The sequence below is a fragment of the Eschrichtius robustus genome, chromosome 4, assembly GCF_028021215.1.
Source record: "Eschrichtius robustus isolate mEscRob2 chromosome 4, mEscRob2.pri, whole genome shotgun sequence".
NCBI lineage: Eukaryota > Metazoa > Chordata > Mammalia > Artiodactyla > Eschrichtiidae > Eschrichtius > Eschrichtius robustus.
In genome coordinates this window covers 48,780,295-48,804,742 of record NC_090827.1, presented here as the reverse complement: position 1 = coordinate 48,804,742, position 24,448 = coordinate 48,780,295, and the positions used below count along the sequence as shown (strand labels likewise).

The 24,448-nt window shown below is 36.8% G+C and overlaps 1 protein-coding gene across 1 annotated transcript in view; it reads left to right on the top strand.

The window, feature by feature from the left end:
* Positions 1 to 24,448, top strand: part of CPE (carboxypeptidase E) — a 109,246-nt gene that overhangs the window by 80,435 nt on the left and 4,363 nt on the right. Inside the window, exons 2-7 of the mRNA XM_068542661.1 lie at positions 739 to 935; positions 2,611 to 2,778; positions 11,568 to 11,689; positions 12,894 to 13,072; positions 19,092 to 19,231; positions 23,623 to 23,722. Coding sequence (XP_068398762.1) covers positions 739 to 935; positions 2,611 to 2,778; positions 11,568 to 11,689; positions 12,894 to 13,072; positions 19,092 to 19,231; positions 23,623 to 23,722 — 906 coding nt within the window. The remainder of the gene's footprint in view (positions 1 to 738; positions 936 to 2,610; positions 2,779 to 11,567; positions 11,690 to 12,893; positions 13,073 to 19,091; positions 19,232 to 23,622; positions 23,723 to 24,448) is intronic.

Sequence of the window (24,448 nt, the reverse complement as noted above, 5' to 3'; positions counted from 1 at the left end):
TCTCAAGCAGTCAGAACTTTAGTTTGCTCACCTTAAAATAGAGATGGGTAATAATACCTATTTTTAGCTGTTTGGTGGGGACTAAATAAGAAAACATGAAAGTTCACTGTTTAATGGTAGGATGCACACGATGTACTATTACTAGTTATTGGGGAGGGGGTGTATATTTGTCTGCTCGGGCTGCCATAACAAAATACCACAACAGACACTTATTTTCTCACAGTTCTGGAAGCTGGAAGTCCAAGGTCAAGGCACCTGCAGTGTTAGTTTCTGATGAGGCCTCTTCCTGACTTGCAGGCGGCTGCCTGCCTGAGGAGTCCTCACATGGCCTTTTATTAATGCATGTGGAGAGAGAATCTTTGGTGTCTCTTCCTCTTCTTATAAGGACAACAATCCTTCTGGATTATGACCTCATTTAACCTTAATTACCTCCTTAAAGGTCTTATCTCCAAATACAGTCACATTGGAACTTAGGGCTTCAACCTATGATTTTGGGGGGCACAATTCATTGCATAACAAGTGGGAAGCTGGGGAGAGAGAACTAGAAGGACAGAAGGGGCATTTGGAGTATTTTATTTTTAGGGCAGATTTCTTAGGCGTCAGCTGTGGAGGGCAAAGAAGTTATCAGCTGTGTGTAATAAATTAGTAACTATACAATATTTTTTACACTGTATGTCATTTGCCTTCTCTTTGGTGCGATAGAAAAAGTCTCCATACTATCTATTTTTGTGCTTTTAGGTGAGCCTGAATTTAAATACATTGGGAATATGCATGGCAATGAGGCTGTTGGACGGGAACTGCTGGTTTTCCTGGCCCAGCACCTGTGCAACGAATACCAAAAGGGGAATGAGACAATCGTCCAGCTGATCCACAACACCCGGATCCACATCATGCCCTCCCTCAACCCTGATGGCTTTGAGAAGGCTGCATCTCAGGTGGGTGTGGGCCAGTTCACAACAGGGTATGCTTGCTTTTTTTTTTATGGTTTGTACATATATGCTCATATATAAGGAATATACGCTCACATGAAGCTTACAGATAGTGCAGGGGCGGGTATAAGTAATATGGTATTTAATTTGCTGGTAAGGAAAAAGTGCAGAAGGTAAGGGATGGTGGGCGAGGGTTTCTTTAGCAGAGATTGAGAATGAGAAATTTTGTTAGTATTAAATTAATGTTTTGTTTTCGTTGTTAAATGAATCATATTTATTCATTCATGTGTGTGACTAGGTAAATTTCTTCCTAAAAATCTAGAAGTTTGAAAACTACTGCCATGTATTGAAGAGTGAGGCCATTGCTGTCTCTGAATGAGGCGATATCATAGCGCCCTCTACTGAAATCAAGGAATGAGGATTTTTGGCCAATGTTTCACTGATGTTTAATCCTTATCTATATGCGATGTGTAAAGTAAAAAACAAACAAACAAACAAAAACAAAACCCTCCTACCTATAAATCAAAATTAATTTAATACATTTTAACTGTTAGAGAAGCTGGGAAGTAATTATGTTTTCACAGTTAAGTGTGCTCCCTGTTTTGTTTAGACAGGGGTGGAGGACATTTTATTTTCTACAGTTTGAAATAATTTTCTTATTTTACGGGAACATATTAAAGCATATATTTAGTATGTTAATCTATAGTTAAGAAGTTGTTTTGTACCTTAAAAATAAAAGATCAAGTGACCTGATTGACCTTGTAAGAAACCCAGACAGTGAATTTCTGTAAGTATAATATTGATATAATTTCTAAAGTTATGAGAGAAAAATTCTAGTAACATAGAGAATTAAATTATTGACTATTTTAAGGTGATATTCAGAACTGTAAGACAGGATAGACAAAAAACTGTCATTGCTATTTTCTGTCTTACAGGTTTTGATTCCTCACAGTCTAAGGTATCTGAGTTTACATGACTTTAAGAATACGGGCATTATCTCTATATTAGCGATCTAGTATAATTTAATAGTAAAACAAGAAAATCTACATTATGGAATATAACTGAATATTCTGGAAATTTATTAAATTTCCAGATTATATCATTAGTGAAATGAAAGGTTTAAAATTGAACAGAAATTTTTCAGCTTACAAAGTTGAAGCAGAAGTTCTAGAGCTCATATTTTTTCATGAAGACTGTAAGAGAGAGGTATATTATTAATATGTAAACAATTCATGTTAAACTCATTTTAAGCATCTAACCTTCTTTAGTAATTTATTCTTTTGAATATTTGAAAGTAGTTGCTGTGGTTTTTGGAGGCAGTGAGTATTTTACTTAAACCAAGTACAGAGTGGCATGCTGTGAGACATGCCATCTACTACTAGCTAACACACATGGACTTTTTTTGCAGTTTGATGTTGAATATCTTTTAAATATAATTATTATTGACATTTAAAATATTGTTCGTTGAGAATATTTTCAAAATATCCATAATATATACTTTAAACCTGATACTTTCATGTGTATATCAGTAAGATAGTGAAAATGCCATTGTAGGAGGATATTGTTGAAATGAATAATCTTAATAAATTATTTTAAAAACCATTAATGAAGACCTTAAATAGATGGTAACAATAATAATAAATAACTGATGATTTTCCTCTGATTTTTTTTTTTTTTTCAGCCTGGTGAGCTGAAGGACTGGTTCGTGGGTCGAAGCAATGCCCAGGGAATAGATCTGAACCGGAACTTTCCTGACCTGGACAGAATAGTTTATGTTAATGAGAAAGAAGGTGGTCCAAATAATCATCTGTTGAAAAATCTGAAGAAAATTGTGGATCAAAACACAAAGGTAGAGAACATGTATGGTTTTCCTGGGTTCTGTCCTCCAGCCTAAGGAAAGATGTCTATTATCTTCATCACAATGAAGGACGCAGGAGTGTTGTGAAAGCTTGTATGGGATAGTTCACTACGGATGTGAAAGTCAAGGCTGGGATGCCTGGGGCCTGGAAACTAGTCCTGCCCCTAGAATTGGTCAGGGGTTTAGGGAGTGGGAGGTAGGGACAGGGGCAGGAGGGAGAACCCAGTTGTCTAGAAAGTCTTTTTGGCCTGTTCAGAGGCCCTTTATCAGCACATCTGATTAGCAACTCCTACAGCATTCCACACTTGTTGACCTTTTTCTTATTTTCCAGAACTTTCTCCTCTTCTGCCTTGCACAACTGCACTTTCTCCTACCTCTTCTAGTGCCTTTCAAACCACTCCTCAGTTTCTTTCCCTGCTTCTTCTGCCTTGGCCTAAACGCTGGCCTTCAGGGTCCCATCTGCTACCCTCCTGTCTCTCCTTGGGTTTCCATCCTCTCCTGGACCTTCAGTGTTGTCCATTTTACAGATTCTTCCAGATCTCTTTTGCTTGCTCACTGAGTCCCTTTATCTGGTGACATCTGGGGCCTCAAGCTCAGCATGACCAGAAATAAATCATTCCCTAAGAAAACACTATTCTCTCATTTACTTGATCATCAAAGCCTTGATTTTTCCATCTCTGTCACCACTCACCACCCATGTAACCAGATCTTGGTGATTTGGCCTCCTGACACCCTTCAGCCTCTCCTTCCTCTGCGAACTCAGGCCCTGTGGGCTGCTCTGACGAGGAAGGGAGCCCCCATTCTTGTTCTGGGTTCAGCCTCTCCCAGCTCCATTCAGTCTTCTCAAATTCCTCCAGAGTGATCTTCATACACAAATTATTGCTCTATTGCTGAAAAACCCTAGCCTTGCTGGGTCTCCACTGCCCAGAGGATAAAGGAAAAGACTCAAAATGTCAGAATAGTGTGATGGTTTAGTGTGGAGGCTCTGGAGGCAGCCACCTTGCTTCAAATTCTGGTTCCGTCCTTGCTGTGTGAGTTTTGCAAAGTTCTGTAACCACTGTGTGCTTCCTTCCCTTCATCCAAAGTGTGGATGTGACTATAGCATCCAGCCCATAGTGAGGTTATGAGGATTGGATGAGCCAGTACATGTGCAGTGCTGGAGGCCAGGACCTGGAATTGTTACTGCTGTGTCAGCATCATTGCTCAGTGCTCTGTTATGGACCACAAGGTCAGATGGACGCACACACCCACTAAACACTGGGTTTGAAGCTCATACTGTTGGAACACCATTTCAGTTCCACAGAGGGGAGGCAAGCCCATCACGGAGGAACGGCAAGGACTGCTGGGAGCAGCCCCCACTGCGTCTTGTGTCTTTCCAGGCAGTTCAACTCTGGCTTATCAGCTTCTTCCAGTATCTTTCCTAAGTGAGAGCTTGGAAAAGACGGTGTCTCCATTTTATTACAGCTCCAGGGCCATTCAAGTTTCCCTTGGCCCCTGGCAGCTGCCAGCTCAGCCACTCTTTAATCTGGCTTTGCCATGCCATGTATTCCCTAAGCATACTGTCTTCTACTAACTTTATGTTCACAGTGCTCTTCCCTCTCCTTCCATGTCACCTCCTCTGTGAAGCCTTCCTCTCCTCCTCCAGACAGATCCTGTTGAGCATGCCTTTATGTTCTTTATGTATATTTCCAGTCTGGTGCTTATAGTTATATAGAACTTTATAGATGTTATATTATTATTTGTTTACACAGCTGTTTTTCTTTTTGATTCTAGATTTCAGTCCCTTGATTACAGGAATTAGAATTCCTATTTGAGTCTGAATCATAGTAGGCTTGAAGCCTATTATGAATGAGTGCAGTCCAGCCTGGCAAGCAGATCGCAACACCAGCTGCTGGAGTTCCAGACACGCACTCAGCACGTGGCTGGGACACTGGGTAGAGGATCCAGGAGAGAGGGAATCTCAGCTTATTGGTCTAAAATTCTTCAAATTCTCCTGCCTATATTTAGAGTTCATCCCAGAAACCTGGGCTGAGCCTACAAGTGGGGACTGGTCTGTGAAAAGGGCTGCCAGGGGCTGAGGATTTTGGCAGAACTTGATAAGTGACTCACTTAAACACTCCTGTGTCTGAGTCACAGATTTGCAGTTTCTCAGCCCTTAAACCATCTTTCCCTGGAGAAGGGAGAGCTGGAAAAGCAAAGGGCAGGGGTAATTAGAGGGGAAAAGAGGGTAGTCTTGTGTGATGACCTATGAGGCCTAAGACAGAAATGAAAAACTGTTCTGGAAGCCCAGTGTGGATATCAGCCCAAACTTTCCCCCTTGCCCATGCTGTCTGTTAAAACTAAGAAATGAGAGAAAGAATTCCTGTCACCTATCATAGAAGAATTGTGAAATAAACTCATGTTGACAGGATATGAGATTAGCAGCCTTCATGTAAATGCCTTCATTTTCAGCCAGCACTGCCTTCCTCTTCCTCAATGGGACTTGTATAATGTTTATATTAGATGTTTTCATATATCTAGTTTAAGCAATACTTTTTAAAAAAGATGCTTGTTTAAGGCACTTTTAGAAAATTAGAGCTTTTATTTTAAAAAGTCTCAATGCCAATACTTTTTCTGGGTAAAGGTAAAATAAAGAAAAATGCATAAAAATTAAATTTTAGTCTCCTTTCTGGAACAGAAGCAAGATTTGTTTACATTTTACTAAATCTTCAGTAAGCCTGCTTAAATCACGGGATGATATTGCCCATGTCTGGCTCATCTCCTTTTTCCATCTTTGTCAATTAGACAGAGACAGTGTTTGGACCCAGCCCAGTACAAGATACATAGTAGGCATTTCATTAATGTTATTACACATCACGCCTTTCTCACTTCCCCTTCTTGGCCTTGTAGTGGTGTGTGTGTGTGTGTATGTATTTACTGAGATATAATTAATGTATAACATTATTTAATTTGAGGTGTACAACATAATGATTTGATATTTTATATATTGTGAAATGATCACCATAATAAGTCTAGTTAACATCCATCACCATACACAGTTACACATTTTTTTTCTTGCAGGGAGAACTTTTAAGATCTTCTCTCTTAGCAACTTTCAAATATACAGTATGGTATTATTAACTATGGTCTCCATGCTGTACATGACATGCCTAGGACTTATTTATTGTTTAACTGGAAGTCTGTACTTTTGACTCCCTTCACCTATTTCATCCACCCCCAGCCTCCTGCCTCTGGCACCCACCAATCTGTTCCCTGTTTCCTTAGAGTGGTTTTAAAATCTCTATGGTTGTAGGAATCAGGGGTTAAATATACAGATTCCTTATTTACAACAGCCAAGATATGGAAGCAACCTAAGTGTCCATCAACAGAGGAATGGATAAAGAAGATGTGGTACATATATAAAATGGAATATTACTCAGCCATAAAAGAATGAAATTTTGCCATTTGCAACAACATGGATAGACTTGGAGGGCATTAGGCTAAGTGAAATAAGTCAGACAAGAGAAAGATAAATACTGTATGATATCACTTATAGTTGAAATCTAAAAAAAGAACAGTCTAGTGAATATAACAAAAAAGAAGCAGACTCACAGATATAGAGAACAAACTGGTGGTTACAGGGAAGGGGGAGGGGCAAGATAAGGGTCATGGATTAAGAGGTACAAACTACTATGTATAAATAAGTAAACTACAAGGATATATTGTACAGCACAGGCAATATAGCCAATATTTTATAATAACTACAAATGGAGTATAACCTTTAAAAATTGTGAATCACTATGTTGTACACTGAAACTTATATAATATTGCACATCAACTATACGTCAATTTTAAAAACTGCAGATTCCTGTGATTGCTGAATCAAGAAGTCTGGGGTGTATATGCTATGGGAATGAGTGATAGAAAGGAATTTGCATTTTTACCAAGTCCTCCAGAGGCTCTCCTTGCTCTTCCAAACCTCTCTGCATACAAGGTCTCTCCTGCTCCCTGGAGTTCTTCCTGCTAAGTCATTTCTCATCTGCTCTCCAGCTCTTCAGCCTGGTCACTTCCACCATTACCTGGGCTTGGTACATGAGCCTTGGCTTGGACTGCATGGAAACAGAGTGATTAAATCAAATAATTATATTAAATACTTGTCTTTGATGGCTAGGGTGGTGAAGAAAATGGAATAAATATAGCTTTGATATATTTTAAGAGCCAAAGCTATCTACTTATAGAGCATAACATTTGAACTATATTTACAGTCTTTAAATGGAAGTTTTAAAGATAGGTCATAATTGGCTCTGGATTCTGTTAAGGGCTCCATCTAAGAGGCGCTCCTAAGCCTTCTCTATGGATTAGTTAAATATGTGATTACAGTACCCAGGAGATTTCAGCATTTAGTCAGCCTAAAAGACTCTATTAATAGTCAAAGAGAAATGGAGTTCAACTTATCAAATTGTGGAGTTTGCTTTCTTGCTTTTGAACATCTAGTAACATGAATATTAGCAATAGTGTATGTATAGGAACTAACAATAGGCTAAACCTAATAGCCACATATGACTTTGTGTATTCAGGACTGTATCTTTTTATTTCTTTTTCTCTTTTAAAAAAACAGCTTTGTTGAGATATGATTTATATACCATAGAACTCACCCATGTGAAGTGTACAATTCAGTGGTTTTTAGTACATTCACAGGTAATGAGCAACCAATACCACACAGTTTCGGAATATTTTTATCATCTCAGAAAGAAACCCCATACCCTTTAGCTATCACCCCCCTATCTCTCCACCCCCACTCCAGCCTTAAACCACTAATCTGCTTTCTGTTTCTATGGATTTCCTTGTTCTGGCCACTTCATATGAGTGGAATTGTATAATATGTGATCTTTTGTGCCTGGCTTGTTTCACTGAGCATGTTTTCATGGATCATGTATGTTGTAGCGTGTGTCAGTGTTTCATTTCAGGACTGTATCTTTAAATTTGTTTCAAAAAACATTTTCTTTAAAACTTTTTTATTAAAAAATTAATATTTTATTATAAACAAAAAGATAAAGCAAATATAAATAAGCAGAAAAATAACCCATTACCCAACATTCTTAAATGACCACCATTCACATTTTGTTATGTGTCCTTCAAAATTATTTCTTACACATGAATCAACATATAAATATATGGAAACATGCCATTTTGAATCCTTTCAGGTGAATAATAAATACAAGAGTACAGTCCGCCACAGAATGGCGTTGCCTCCTGAGCTCACACTCAAACCTATCCTTCGCTCCAGGGAGTATTTGCTTGCTTCCTTATCCAAATCTACCTTATTTTTCCCCCGAGACATTGTGAAGTTCCACCTCCTTCCTGAAATCCTCAGTGATTCTCCAAACCACAGAGATTTCTGTCTCGTCTGAACTCAGTGAAATATTTGTCAGAGCCAATCACTGGGTTTTGAATAAATAGGGAAAATGGGGCAGATGTACAAACAAGAGGACTGACAAGAAATTCAGCAGTAAAAGAAACACTTCTGAACAGAATATTATAGAAGAATGTGTGATAAACCCATATCATATAATATTAATGCCATTCTTGAGCAATCGAGCCTAATAAACCGTAAATTCGTTGCAAAAAAGCATAAACGTTATAGATTTTTTGATTAAATTGTCCTATATTAGTTATTTTAAAGTTGATTTAAATTAAAATTTAAACTGGATTTGATTTAAGTTAATTTAAACTTTAGAAACAAATTTAAGTGTGTATAAGAATTTAGTTTATGATAAGGGAGTGTTTCAGATTATTATGGAAAGAATAGATTATTCAATAAATGGAATTGAGACAACTCCATCTCACAAATATTAGCATAGATCAAAATAAAATCTAGATGTATTATGACTTAAATATAAAAAGTATGAACCTAGTAAAAGAAAACTTTGGTAAATTTGTCATTTTTGGAGTGTGATAGAACTTTCTAAATCCCAGTATAGAAAACTGGCATATGGTGGCCACTTAGTAGTTATTGAATAAAGGAATGAAATATAAAAGCAAAGGACAAGACCATAAAAAAAGATCAGTAGATTTGACAACATAAATATCTTAATGTTTTATATTTTAATTATTATTATTCTTAAATTTGAAAGGCAAATAAGAAACTTAGAAAATATCTATAATATGTAGTAGATAGAGGGTTAATGCTTTTAATAAATAAACAACTCTTGCAAATTAATAAGAAAATATACATTTCAATAGAAAAATCAGTTAAACCATGTATAAACATGTCACCAAAGAATAAACCTAAATGGTCACTAAACATATAAAAAACTGCTCCAGTTTTATTAATCAAAGAATGAAAATTTTAAAAATTCTATTTGTCATGTATCAAAGTGACAGACTTAAAAAACACATATCCCATGTTGGTAAGAGTAATTACAAATGACAGGTTTATTATACTGTTGCTGGGTATATTGTTGTATCTTTCAGGGGTGCAGTCTGGAATACATTTAAAAATTTCTTCTAAATGTGCTTAGCTTTTGGTCAATTCTTTCCATTTCTAGGGAAATTTCCCTTAAAAAAATATGGATCTGCACAAAGAGTGCAGCTACAAGTGTGTTCACAGCACTTTTTTCATAGTAAACAAGTCAATACCCAGCAATTGGCAATCCACTCCCCCCAGCTTTATTGAAGTATAATTGACACATAAAAATTGTATAGATTTAAGATGTACAGTGTGATGATTTGATATACGTATATGCTGTGAAATGGTCACCACAATCAAGCTAATTAACACATCCATCACCTCATATAGTTATCTTTTTTTTTTTTTTTCTTTTGTGGTGAGAACGCTTGTGACGCTCTTAGCACATTTCAAGAACACAATACAGTATTATTAAGTCACTTGGGGATACATTAGATTCCCAGAGCTAATTCGTTCTGTAACTGAAAGTTTGTACCCTTTGACCAACATCTTCCTATTTCCTCCTCCTCTTCCACCAAATGGAGATCCCTAGTGCTCGTGTAGTAGCTCTGAGCCAGACTGCTGGGTTTGAGTCCAGTCCTACCACTCCCAACGAGGTGGCCTCATGCTATTTCCCGACTTCTCTGTGTCTCACTTTACGCATCAGTAAAATGGGGGTATGTGCAGTCCCTATCTCATAGGGTGGATGTGAAAATTCAGTGTGTCACACAGAAAGTGTTTAGTAAGTATTAGCTGTTATTTGTTCCATGTTTAAGAGTATGTCCATACATTGGATACTACTCAGCCATTAAAATAATAATTCAGGATATTCAGTGACATGAAAAAGTGTTATCTGTTGAGCAAAATAGGTAGCATACAAAATGGTATATAAATGATATTAATTTCCTTTGTGTTTATCTCCTCTACATTTTTTACAGTGAACATATTTTTTATAGTGAGAATAAGATAAACCAAACAAATAATAAAGACAATGTCCTATTCTAAATCACACTTTTCCACAATTAGGAGTAGCCTACATGAAAAATAGGATAGTTTTGATACATTAAAGCTGACATACTGAAAATAATGTGGGATTTATAGTTTATATACTGGATTTGAATCTTAAATGTCTGAACTTGGACACGTCATTAACACTCCCAACTCTCAGATTCTCGCCTGTAAAATGGGGATGGATATCCCCTATCAAATAGGGGTGTTGTGAAGCTCAATACAATAGTGTATGTGAGAGCTATTCATAAACTGAACAGAGACATACAAATACAAGATCTAATTATAACCATCAAAACCTACTGATGCTTTTAGTTATTCTCTCCCAAAGAACAATATGAATCACATCTCCAGTAAAAAGCTTTTTTTTTTTTTTTTTTAATATTTATTTATTTATTTGGCTGCACCAGGTCTTTGTTTTGGCATGCGGGATCCTTAGTTCTGGCATGCGAACTCTTAGTGGCAGCATGTGGGATCTAGTTCCCTGACCAGGGATCGAACCCGGGCCCCCGCATTGGGAGCGTGGGGTCTCAGCCACTGGACCACCAGGGAAGTCCCTTTTTTTTTTTTTTTTTTTTAATCAGAGAGGTAACTTGGTAGTTTGAGAGTCTTCCTAGTTGCTATTAAAAACTCATCACATAAAAGTATCAAGCTTTTGGCTCAGTTTAATTCTTTGGTATAAATTTCTTTCCTCCTTTGTTTTGCTTCCAAGGTGTGAGGGGCTGTGAATCATTCAAAAGACAACATGAATTCCTGAAACTTTTGCCTTTGTTTTAAAATTTAAGATGATCATCCCAAAGTAAACTATTTGATGGTGAAATCTGGAAGAGACCCAATTTAATTTTTCTCTTAGGAAAAATGTTTAAAGCAGTTGAAGAGAATTGGAAAAATAGTAAGCAAAAATTGGAAGGAAAATCTACCATATGTTTCTTCAGTTGCACCACCACAGAGAAAGAACCCTGTTCTGTGGCTCAGCTATTTTCTTTTCTCCTTGTCTTATCCTTAGTTATTATTAACAAAGATCAGATGGCGTTGTGCCCAAATTTGTAAGTGATTTGTATGCTATTTTTCAAGTTACAAAGAAAGAAAAGCTGGCAGCTTTTAAGTAGAACTTTCAAGGAAATCGAAATATTTTTTATAAGTCTGAGAAAGATAGAGATGGGGAATGCTGCTCCTTTCTTTTTTTCTACGAAAACAATCACAGAGTGCTTGGAATATGACCAGCTTTCAGTTGTTGTTTTTGGTTTTTGTTGTTGTTTTTACCTTTTCTATGTCTTTTCTGTCAAGTGATCCCACCAATGACTGCCACATTTAGAATCCTTTTAATCTCTAATCTTTAATACAGCTTGCTCCTGAGACCAAGGCTGTCATTCATTGGATTATGGATATTCCTTTTGTGCTATCGGCCAATCTTCATGGAGGAGACCTTGTGGCTAATTACCCATATGATGAGACGCGGAGTGGTAGGTGTCCTTCCTGCTTCTCTAATTGGTTCAAGGTTTACAATTCGTTTACAAGAGTTTATTGGATGATTTCTGTAATATTCTTTTAAGGGACTGGTCATTCACTGATTTTGCCTGTAGAAATACATCTACTGAACTGGAATATTCCCTATTTCATGTGGTATTGGCATATATATCTGGCAGAAAAAGACTATAAATTTAAAAAAAAGTTTAGGTGAAGAGAAACATGATCTTGACTGAATACTTAGAGAAGAGAAAGGAAGAAAACAGAAGTCATGAACTTGGGTCACTCTTAGACTCTGGTAAAATGGAGGAATAATGGAATTTATGTAGGTTTATGTACAAGATAGCTTAAAAATGGAGGCAGCCTTTTGACGCTCCATCAGGGCCCATATACATCTCTGCATGTGTCTTTTTGTGCGCTCACACTTCTGCATTTGGAACTGTTTCTTGGTGGTGTCAGGGAGGGGAAGTGATGCTTTGGTTTCCTTTAACTAGTTTTAGTTAAGCTTTAACTAGTTTTAGTTAAGCACAGCAAACTTTAGCCACATAGATATTATCAGCCTAATTTTTGTTGTTCCAGGAAATTTCCTGCTTTGAATGGATTCTCAGGAGCCTTTGAAAAGTTAGGTCTTTGTAAACACAGGATAACTGTAGGTATTGGAAACTGAGTTTTGAAGAGTCTTTGGTAAAACATCCTTAAAATTTGGAGATTTTGTGGTTTGTCAATAGCTGGAAACTTAAAGGACTGGCATAGTTGATAATACAGAATAAGAATACTGTGTACTAAAATAGATATTATTTATTTCAGTAATACACATAGGAGATTTTTTAAAACTGTAAATTTAGATACTGAAAAATATGTGTGAGAGTTCGTAGTGCCTGTGGAGTTAACAATGGAAATCTCCCTGCTGTCTTCCCAAGTCCAATTTACTATGAACTTGTCACCTTTTCTTGTGAAGCTTTCAATTCATAAGCAGAATGTACATTCTACCCAGTTTCTGCTTTGTAGTATTAGGAGTGGACATTATACCACCTAAAAACTAAGGTGTAATTGTTGAGTACGTAAACCTTCACTCCTTTCCCATAGTGATGTAGCTAAAAAATACGTCAGCAAGAGATCAACACCAAATCACTCTTCAGAAAACACGCAGTGCTCCTCAGCCTGTGTCAGTTTCTTTAGTCTTGTGGGTTTATTTTCCAGGTAGCGCTCATGAATACAGCTCCTGCCCAGATGATGACATCTTCCAAAGCTTGGCGCGGGCGTACTCGTCCTTCAACCCCCCTATGTCGGACCCCGATCGGCCCCCGTGTCGCAAGAATGATGACGACAGCAGCTTCGTAGAAGGAACGACCAACGGCGCAGCGTGGTACAGCGTGCCTGGAGGCGAGTTTCCCTTTCGCTCTTTATGTGATTAGTGGCTTTTAAAAAATAATTACCGTTTACATTTAGGGAAACTTCAATCTTCAATCATTAAGAAATAGACTGAACCTATAGTTCATCCATTAAAATTAGTCCGCTTTCTGTATGAATGATTGCTATGTATAGTTTTTTGTTGATTTTTAAGAATCAAGATGCTAATTGAAGAGCTGTAGTAAACGAACTGAAGACATCCGCTGGGAAAATATAGATTGAATATTGTTAATTACCCTACTTTTCAAATTCTGGCCTTAAGGAATAAGATACCATCCTGGTTATATGTTAGTCATGCTTCGATTGTAGGTAAATGTATATTTTAGAGGGCTGGCTTTGGCCTTTAGTGTATCTTGGTCCACATACCGTTTGTTTTTATTTAAAAAATTTCACTTCATGTGGAATGTTTATTTTGTATTCACTGCTGCAGTAAACACTATTATTCGATCAGGAAGCACTTCACCTTTTATTGGGTCTGAAAAGGGAAAAGCCCACCTCAGCACAGCTGGAGGAAGCATCTCTAGACACCAAGGCAGCTCATGTGGCAATCTGTTCTAGTATGGACTTTGAAGAGCTCTCATTTCTCGGGCTACGTGGATCACTCATAGTTGTGTAATATTGCCTCTACCAAGGATGAAGAGTGAAACGTAAAGATACTGATTTTTTTTCCTCTGCCTAAGAACAATTTTCTGTGGCCTACCTGGAAGTGAAAAGAGAATTTAGGACAGTAGCAGCAGTGGCTAATTATAGGATTTTGGTTTGTTTAATATGCTTTTTTTTTTTTTTTTTTTTGGTTGAATTATGCCCTGAGAAAAATATTCTTCCAGATTTTTTCTTTCTGATATATGTTTATTCTGTTTTTTTAAAAAATTGAGGTATAGCTGATGTACAATAGTATATGTTACAGGTGTACAGCATAGTGATTCACAATTTTTAAAGGTGGTACTCTATTTATAGTTATTATAAAGTATTGGCTGTATTCCCTGTGCTATACAATATATCCTTGTAGCTTATTTTATATATAGTAATTGTACCTCTTAATCACCTACCCCTATCTTGCCCCCCGCTTCCCTCTCCCCACTGGTAACCACTAGCTTGTTCTCTATATCTGTGAGTCTGTTTTGTTGTTGTTGTTATAGTCACAGCTTTACTTTTTAGATTCCACATATAAGTGATATCATACAGTATTTATCTTTCTCTGTCTGACTTATTTCACTGGGCATAATACCCTCCAACTCCATCCATGTTGCTGTAAATGGCAAAATTTCATTCTGTTTTATGGCTAAGTAGTATTCCATTGTGTAAATATACCACATCTTCATCCATTGATCTGTTGATGGACACTTAGGTTGCTTCCATATCTTGTCAATTGTAAATAATGCTGCTATGAACATTGGGGTGCATGTAACTTTTTGAATTAGTGTTGTTGTTTTTTTCGGATTTATACTCAGGAGTGGAATTGCTGGGCTATATGGTAGTTCTATTTTTAGTTTTTTTAGAAACCTTCAAAATGTTTTTCACAGTGGCTGCACCAATTTAAATTCCCAACAACAGTGTTGGAGGGTTCCTTTTTCTCTGCATCGTTGTCAACATTTGTTATTTGTGTTATTTTTGATGATAGCCATTCTGACAGGTGTGAGGTGATATCTCAGTTTGGTTTTGATTTGCATTTCTCTGATGACTAATGATGTTGAGCGTCTTTTCATGTGCCTGTAGGCCACCTGTGTGTCTTCTTTGGAAAAATGTCTATTCAGGTCTTCTGCCCATTATTTAATCAGGTTGTTTGGTTTTTTTTGATGTTGAGTTGTATAAGTTCCTTATGTATTTTGGATATTAACTCCTTATGCAATATATGATTTACAAATACTTTCTCCCATTCCTTAAGTTGCCTTTTCATTTTGTTGACCGTATCCTTTGCTGTGCAGAAGCTTTCAGTTTGATGCAGTCCCACTTATTAATTTTTGCTTTTGTTGCTTGTGCTTTTGGTGTCATACCCAAAAAACTTTACTAAGACCAGTATTGGGAGCTTTTTCTCTGTTTTCTTCTAGGAGCTTTAACAGTTCAGGTCTTGCATTTAAGCCTTTAATCCATTTTGAATTAATATTAGTGTATAGCGTAAGATAAAAGTCCAATTTCATTCTTTTGCACATGTGTATCCAGTTTTCCCAAAACTTTTTATTAAAGAGACTGTGTCTTATTCCCATTTAGTATTCTTGGCTCTATTGTCAAATATTGGTTGAGTGTATATATCAGGGTTTATTTCTGGGCTCTTGATTCTATTACAGTGGTCTGTGTGTCTGTTTTTATGCCAGCACCATTACTGTTTTCATTATTTTAGCCTTTGTAGTATAGTTTGAAATCAGGAAGTGTGATGCCTCCAGCTTTGTTCTTCTTTTTCAAGATTGCTTTGGCTAGTCATTGTCTTTTGTGGCTCTATATGAATCTTAGGATTGTTTTTTTTCCCCCATCTCTGTGAAAAATTCCATTGGAATTTTGATAGGGATTGTATTGAATCTATAGATAGCTTTGAGTGGTATGGATGTTTTAAAAATATTAAATTTATGAACATGGGATATCTTTCCATTATCTTTGTATCTTCCTCAGTTTCTTTTATCAATGTCTTATAGTTTTCAGTGTACAGCTCTTTCATCTCCTTGGTTAAATTTATTCCTAAGTATTTTATTGTTTTTGAGGCTATTGTAAATGAGATTGATTTCTTTATATTTTTTTGGATAGTTTGTTGTTAACATATAGAAATGCAACTTACCTTTGTATGGTGATTTGGTATCCTGCAACTTTTATGAATTATTTTATTAGTCCCAACTTTTTTTTTGTCTTTGTGTGTTTGTGGAGTCTCTAGGGTTTTCTATACATAAGGTCATATCATTACAGACAGAGATAATTTTACTTCTTCCTTTCCAACTTGGATGTCTTTTATTTATTTTTCTTGCCTCATTTCTCTGGCTAGAACTTCTAGCACTAAGTTGAATAAGAATGGTGAGAGTAGGCACCCTTGTCTTGTTCTTGATCTTAGAGGAAAAGCTTTAAATCTTTCACCGTTGAGTATGATGTTAGCTGTGGTGTTGTCATATATGGACTTTATTATGTTAAGATATGTTCCTTTTATACCCAGTCTGTTGAGGGTTTTTATCATGAAAAAATGCTGAATGTTTTTAAATGCTTTTTCTGCATATTTTGAGATGATGATATCATTTTTATCTTTCATTCTATTAATGCAGTATATTACATTTGTTGATTTGTGTATGTTGAACCATCCTTGCATCCTAGGGATAAATTTCATTTGATCATGGTGTATGACTTTTTTTTATGTACTGTTGAATTCAGTTTGCTAGTGTTTTGTTGAGAAATTTTGCATCTGTATTCATCATGATAATTAGCCTGTAATTTCTTTTCCTGTAGTGTCCTTATCTGGCTTTGGAATCAGCATAATGCTGGACTTGTAAAAAAGAATTTGGGAGTGTTCCCTCCTCTTCAGTTTTTTGGAGGAGTTTGATAAGGATTGGTGTTAATTCTTCTTTAAATGTTTGGTAGAATTCACCAGTGAAACCATCTGACCCTGGGCTTTTCTTTTTAGGAAGTTTTTGATTACTGATCCAATCTCCTTACCAGTAATTGGTCTGTTTTGATTTTCTATTTCTTCATGGTTCAGTCTGGGTAGGTTGTATGTTTCTATGAATTTATCCATTTCTTCTAGGTTATCCAGTTGTTGGCTTATAATTGTTCACAGTAGTCTTTTATGATCCTTTGTATTTGTATGGTGTTAGTTGAAATGTCTCCTCTTTATTTTCTGATTTTTTTGAGTCCCCTCTTTTTTTTTCTTGTTACGTCTAACTAAAGGTTTGTCTATTTTGTTTATTTTTTCAAAAACCAGCCCTTAGATTTGTTTATCTTTTCTATTATTTTCCTGGCCTCTATTTCATTTATTTCTGCTTTGATCCTTATTATTTCCTTCCTTCTGCCACCTTTGCTCTTGGTTTGTTCATTTTCTAGTTTTTTGAAGTGTAGGAATAAATTGTTTATTTTATATATTTCTTTTTTCTTTTAAATGTAGGCATTTATCATAATAAACTTCTTTCTTAGGACTGCTTTTGCTGCATCTTATAAGTTTTGGCAGGTTGTGTTTCTGTTTTCATTTGTTCAAGATATTTTGGCTTCCCTTTGACCCACTGGTGGTTCAAGAGTGTGTTGTTTACTTTTCTACATGTTTGTGAATTTTTCAGTTTTACTCTTGTTATGATTTCTAGTTTTGTATCACTGTGGTTGGAAAAGATACTTGGTATGATTTCAGTCTACTTAAGTCTGCTGAGATTTGTTTTGTGACCTATCATATGATCTACCCTGGAGAATGTTTCACGTATGCTTGAGAAGAATGTTTATTCTGCAGCTGTTGGATGGTATGTTCTGTATGTCTGTTAGGTTCATATGGTATAAACTATAGTTCAAGGCCAGTGTTTCCTTACTGATACTCTGTCTGGATGATCTATTTATCCATTATTGGAAGTGGGGTACTGAAGTCCCCTACTATTATTGTACTATTGTCATTTCTCCCTTCAGACCTGTTAGTATTTGCTTAATATATTTAGATGCTCCAATGTTGAGTGTTTATATATTTTTGATAGTTATATCCTTTGACGAATTGACCACTTTATCAAAATATAATGACCTTCTTTGTCTCTTGTTACAGTTTTTGGCTTAAACTGTATTTTGTCTGAGATAAGTATCACTACCTCTCCTCTCTTTTGGTTTCCATAAACATGGAATATTTTTTGTCATCCCTTCACTTTGAGCCTATGTGTGTTCTTAAAGCTGAAGTGAGTTTCTTGTAGGCGCCTTATAGTTGGGTCTTATTTTTTTATTTATTCAGCTACTCTATGCCTTTTGATTGGAGAATTTAATCTATTTACATTTAAAATATTGATGAGGACTTCCCATTTTATTGTTTTCTGTTTTGCAGTTCCCTTGTTCCTTTCTTCCCCCCTTGCTCTCTTCCTTTGTGAACTGATGATTTTCTGCAATGGTATGCTTTGATTCCTTTCTCTTTAGCTTTTTTTGAATCTACCATAGGTTTTTGCTTTATGGTTACCATGAGGCTTACATAAAACATCTTCTAGCATAACAGTCCATTTTAAGCTGTCAACAACCTCACTTTGATTGCAAACAAAAACTTTACCCTTTTACCTCCTTCCCCCCACATTTTACGTTTTGATGTCACAATTTACATCTTACCATTTTATGTATCTATGAACAAATTATTGTAGCTATTGTTATTTTTTAATATTTTTAAACCTTTATACTAGAGTTAAGTGATTAATACACTACCATATTAAAGTATTAGAATATTCTGAATCTGACTATATACTTACCTTTACCAGTGTGTTGTATATTTTTATATGTTTGAATATCACTAAATTAGGTCTCTTTGGCACTGAGCTGTGCCACCTTGGAGAAGGGGGTGATGCAGGTAAAGTGAAACTGTTCCTCTTATTCCCTTCAATGTGTCCAAGCTTGGATTTTTTTTTTCTCCAATGATGTGCTTTAACTTTTCCATTAGATTCCTGAACTTCCACAAAGGCACTCTATTCATGGGTAATTGTCAAAATTGGTGTTCTTTGGGGAGGGAAGACAGTAGAAAACTCCTGTTTCACCATTTTGATGACATCACTCTCAGTCTTAAAAGCTGATTCCAGCATTGTGGAATGTGGCTGATACTTGCATTAGCACTGTAAAACAGCAATGTGTTACACTAAATGACTGCTTAAGAACCTGAGAGAGTTTGTGCTTGTGAGGTGGTAACTATTTCCCAAGTATGTTGTTCCATCACTTATGGTAGGTGATTTCACTTGTGATTTCCCACAGTCTCCCCAAGATGCACTGGTTGGTACATCTTTTACTTGGCCCTCAGCAGAGCAGTCTATGTAGAGTTTTAGTCACCACATGCATATTTTGACTTTCCATTTGTTTTTTTTGGCAGGAATGCAAGATTTCAATTACCTCAGCAGCAACTGCTTTGAGATTACTGTGGAGCTTAGCTGTGAAAAGTTTCCACCTGAAGAGACTTTGAAGAGCTACTGGGAAGATAACAAAAACTCCCTCATTAGCTACATTCAGCAGGTAAACACAGTCTCTAGCATAAAATGGGAGATTTAAGAACATTTAAACCTGGAGTACAATAGTCTCCTAAGAGGATCCCAGCCTACGGGACTCCATCTGACCCAGAATGAGGATGCTGTGTTTGGAAAATGTGTCAGTAGTGATTCAAATAGGCTTTCATTTGTCATAGGTTTTGTGGTTCATGAATATTCACTGAGAACTGATTAAACTGGAGAGTTGTGGAGAAGTGAGGTGACACCCTACTTTCTTTCATATTGCACTAAGCAAGGGCAATCCTAGGATCCTCCTCCACCCTTATCACCTTGGGTCTGTCAGGCATCTGAGGTAGGACCAGAACTAGAATGAGGTAAGTGAGGCACCTGGGATGCAAATTTAAGGAGCCGTTCACTCTCAAAGTCATGCAGGTATAGGATCAGCACCGGGGTGTGAGTATCTCCTTAAATTCTATGCCCGACATGCCTCACTTGTCTCACCCTAGACTCAGATGGATCCATTATCATCTTCTACTCCCTCGTCATCATCATCCCTGAATTAAAAATGAGGAATCAGAGGCACAGAGAAGTTAAACAGCCAGGATGTCTAGTTCCAGAATCACCATGCCATGTTGCCTCTCATGACATAAGCTTAGATCTTTACCAGAGAGTCACTGTACAGAATTTGGGGGAATCTCACAGTGTGTCAAAATAAAATACCTACCTACTCAGACTTAACCCAGGTCAGTGCCCTGATAGCCCTAGCCCTCTGTACCAGGTAGACACTGGCACCAGGGGCAGTGCTGGTGGGAAAGACCTAAGGACTCTGTTCTTTGCCTGCAGTGCCTTGACAATTTCACATTCCATTCTGCATGCGGCCATTTACACCCAAAGTCAGGGAGAGTGATGTTAGTTTCATATGCTAGCAGGTAGTCCAGACTAATGTTTAAGCTAATTTGACATAAACAGATGCTGTTAAATAGACAGGTAGTTGTTTGCATATATAGGTACATATAAACATATACACATGAACCCAGTGCATTAAAAAATGTAAAATCAGCTTAAGAATTCTTTTACACATGTCAAGTATACATATAATACCTTACCAAAAGAGATTATCATGGAATAGATCCACTGATGACAGACAGTGATTAAAAAACACCCATTACACAGGATTTTTTTAATCAGTGGTATCCTGCTGCATGTTAACATAAAAAGGCATTTTTCAACAACAAAACTAAGGATAATTAACCATGTTGACCCTGGAACAACCTTAGTGGGTACCCCTGTAGAATGTCCTTTGAGGAGAGCTATATTTGGATGGACCTTTTAAGAGCAAAATTTAAACATATAGTTTTAGGCAGAGGAAGTAAGATGGGCCGATTTGGTGTGTTCTTTGCCTAGGTATCAAAGAATGCCTCCTTAATACAATGCTTTTCATTTTATGTACATATTTTTTCAACAAAAATTAAGCTATTTTCATGTCCTAGGTACCCTGTGAGGTACTGGGGAGAGTGACTGCCCTCAAGAAGGCTTCGTATTAGTGAGGTTCAGATGTCAGTACCTAATTACAAGAGAGGATGATAAATGCTAAAATAAAGAGCAAAGGCAGTACACAGAAGGGTCCCTAACCCAGTCCTGCCAGTTCAGAAAAGGCTTCTTGGAGCTATGCTATAGGATTCCCTGTAGTCCATGTCAATAAGATTATTACCCTGTCAACAATTAAAAAACTAGTTCAGCTGCTACTTAAGTTCTCTCTTAGTTCTTGAGAAAAAAATGCAATATAAAACAAAACCCAAATGTGTGCCATTGGAAAGAGGAGAATGCTTGTCATATTTATGGTGGCAGGTGCATTAATTCATCTAAAAGCTGTTACAATTTATATAAGAATAAGCTGAAAAGAAGAGGGGCCAGGTCATACAGTCCTGTTTTATGCCACTTGGAATGAGAATTTGATCTGTCCACAGATACCTGTGACCCACCCTGGCATGACATCAGTGTTATGGTGCAGACTATATAGAAGCAGTAAGAGTTGTATTTGCAGTGAGCTCACACAGCTTGCCTCGGAGGACACTCTAGTTTAGGGAATCAAAGGCTGGCGGAAGATCAGTGAAGACTGCCAGAAGTTCTGTGTTGAAATTTTCTTGACAATGGAACAATATGGTGGTGATTAATGATTTAACACCTGGGCCCAAAATCTAAGTGTGGACTAATTTTACAACTCATGGAAAGTAGGTGATTAGGAGATACAATTCAGTAATTGGTTGAGAGGAAATCTCTTGCAGAGTTTTAAAGGAATGTTTGCAGGAACTGGAACTGTGAAGTTAATTAGGGTAAATAGTTTGCTAAGAAGAGCTCCCACACAATAGCTTTGGAACCATCTAGTTCTCAGAATTTCCAAAGAATTTTTCAAGAATGGTTCATGAGCACCTGCGTCAGAATCATCTAGATTCTTGTTAAAAACGAGTTTCTTGTCCTAACACTGAATCACACTCCTAGCAGGGCAGGACCCCGGAGTCTCCATTTCAGCAGGCTCTCTGGGGGCATTTAAGTATTTGAGGATTTAAGGGCTATTGACATAAACAATTCTAGTAACAATGAAGAATATTCTGGATTTTTTTTTTTTTAAGCCTTGGTTGATTGAAATGTCCTGGAATCTGGGGGGAGAGAATTATAGGAAGGACAAGTGTAGTAAAATAGCTTCCCCAGGTATGAGTGAAATTTGAACTTCTGGGATTTCTTTTGCAAAAGTCATAAAGTGACAGTATTTTCCAGTCTGCATTCCTGTGGAGTCGTGGCAGCCTATAACACTTCAGTTGAGATTTATTCCTACAGTGGAAAATTTCAAACAGAAATATTGTGCTCCACAATTGGCATATCAGAGATAGACATTTACTTATTTAACTACTTGTTAATCACATACTGTAATTTAAGTCTTGAGTTGCAAAGGCAGAAAAAAGTAAAGTTATGAATATTAACTGGGTATATTTGTGCCTAATGTAGGTGCATTATATGTTTTTGAAATGATCGATTTATTTTCCAAAGATGAGGAAGTTTCAAACTTTCATTTCTTTAAGGTTTATAATATATCAGGATTATAGTGCCTCAAGATGAATAAATTCATCTCCACAATTTTTCTGATCCCAATGACTTTTACCATGTGAATTTCATTCAGAAAGCTAACTTTTCTTGTTTCCAGTGGCTAAATTTCAGTCTCTTACAATTTTGGTTAGCTAATCCATAGGTAAGTCTTGGGGAAAAGTCTAAGAATGTCTTTTTGTTTTAAAAAAGTGTTTACTCTCTTCTCACTATACTGGTTGCCATTAAAATATTATTTATTATTACTGACAACATGTATAGCTTTTTACCATTGGTAAATTGCCTTTAGAGAAAAGAATTGTGTGTTACTTTTATAGAGTTTCAGAGGTTTTGCTTTTTAAAAAAATAGCAAATGAAAAAAAAATTTGCTGATATCCAGGGCTATCTCTTTGATAAAACATTGTACCACTGCCACATTTATTCTCCAGTGACAAAGGGACACATGAGACTTATTCTCCTTTCTGTAGGGAAATATTCAAATATCATCAGTAGCAAAAGAAAATTCATTTTCTGGGGCCAGATGAGTGAGGAGCAACTGGAGCATTGGGGAGGGGGACATTTTGTTTGGTAATCAAGCTTAATAGATTATCATTTGATATTTCAGAAGCAGTACCTTCTCAGAGACCTTAAGTGACTCTCCGTCACTTCAAATACATATTGACTTAGTTGAATTATCATTTAAAAATAAAGCTGTTTCTGTAGTTTGCATTGCAGTAGTTAGTTGATGACAGCAACTTAATTCAGGGGCTTGTCTCAATAAAAACTCTTCCATTTTACTTCTAAACCCAGTTTTCAGTTAGTAAGTTCACTGACCTTTCATGCACTGATTATCAACCAAAATGATATTATTAATGGGTTTAATGCAAAAGTATTCACAGTGTATATATCCTTTTATCTAGAAGTAAAAAGTATTGAAGGGCTGTAATGTGGTTATCTTTTTAACTGACAGCTGCCATATAAAGTATACGCAAGTGACCAAATTTAAAATAGAAAGCAATGAAATGTGCTAAGACCAGAACTGTTTTACACATTGACAGACCTTTTTGTTTTGTTTTTGTTTTGGTGGTTTGGAAGGTACTTCAAAGTCTTCTTTGACTCAGAACAAGATGTCAGTTTTCAGGGGGTTACTTCTCATTTGTCTACTTGTGGAAAAGCAGAATAAAGAGTACACAGAAAATTCAGCAGCTTTTTTTAGCTTGTTTTGATTCTTAAACAGTGGGGATCTGCAGTATTTTGCTAAAAAATAAGGACATGTTTGATTGAAGCATGTTTTTAGGTCGTTTCTAATACAGATTTTTTGGTTGTTCTTGACCATCACAGATACACCGAGGAGTTAAAGGATTTGTCCGAGACCTTCAGGGTAACCCAATTGCCAATGCAACCATCTCCGTGGAAGGAATAGACCATGATGTCACATCTGGTGGGTGTTCTCTGCTGTGATCGGAGGCTCTAGTATTGCACACGAGAGCGTAGTTACTTCTTAGCATAGTTATACTTCTTACACTGTTCTAAGCACAGCAATTAAATGCCTCATGTCTCTTTACCCCATCTCTCCCCCCAGCTTTGATCTAGTTAAATTTTTTCTGGGGAGCAGGTCAGGCAATTACTCAGGATGGCTGCTGCACTTAGAAATTGGGGTACAGCAGGTGGCGCCCTTTCCTCAGCTATCTCACCCCAGAGCTGCGAGGCGGGGCCATCTGCGGGAGTCTTTGCAGTTGTTGAGGCAAAGGAAGATGAACCAGCTGGAATTAAAATACTGATCTCTCCTAAGAAGAAGTACTAATGAGCTGTTAACTGGTGAACCTCAGGAGGGAGCAGAGGAGTAGGAAGGACGGTAACTGCCGGTGTATTTTGTGTCTAGGATTTCCCATCCATTTCTTCATTTAATCTGTATCATAAATCCAGATGTATTCAAGGCTGAACAGGATGTTACAGGATTGAGGTTGATGTTAGTTATTTCTAAGTTTAAAGCCCCATTTCCGTTTTCCTACTTTGGGGAAAATGATGTATTTTCCTGGCAAACCTACCTACTCCTGTTAATAAATATCTATCCAGCTTATTTTAGTGTAACTCTCATCTGTTGGGATCTTTTCAACAACAGTAATATCTTTTTAGCTATAAACTCTACATGTTTGTAGACCTTAGC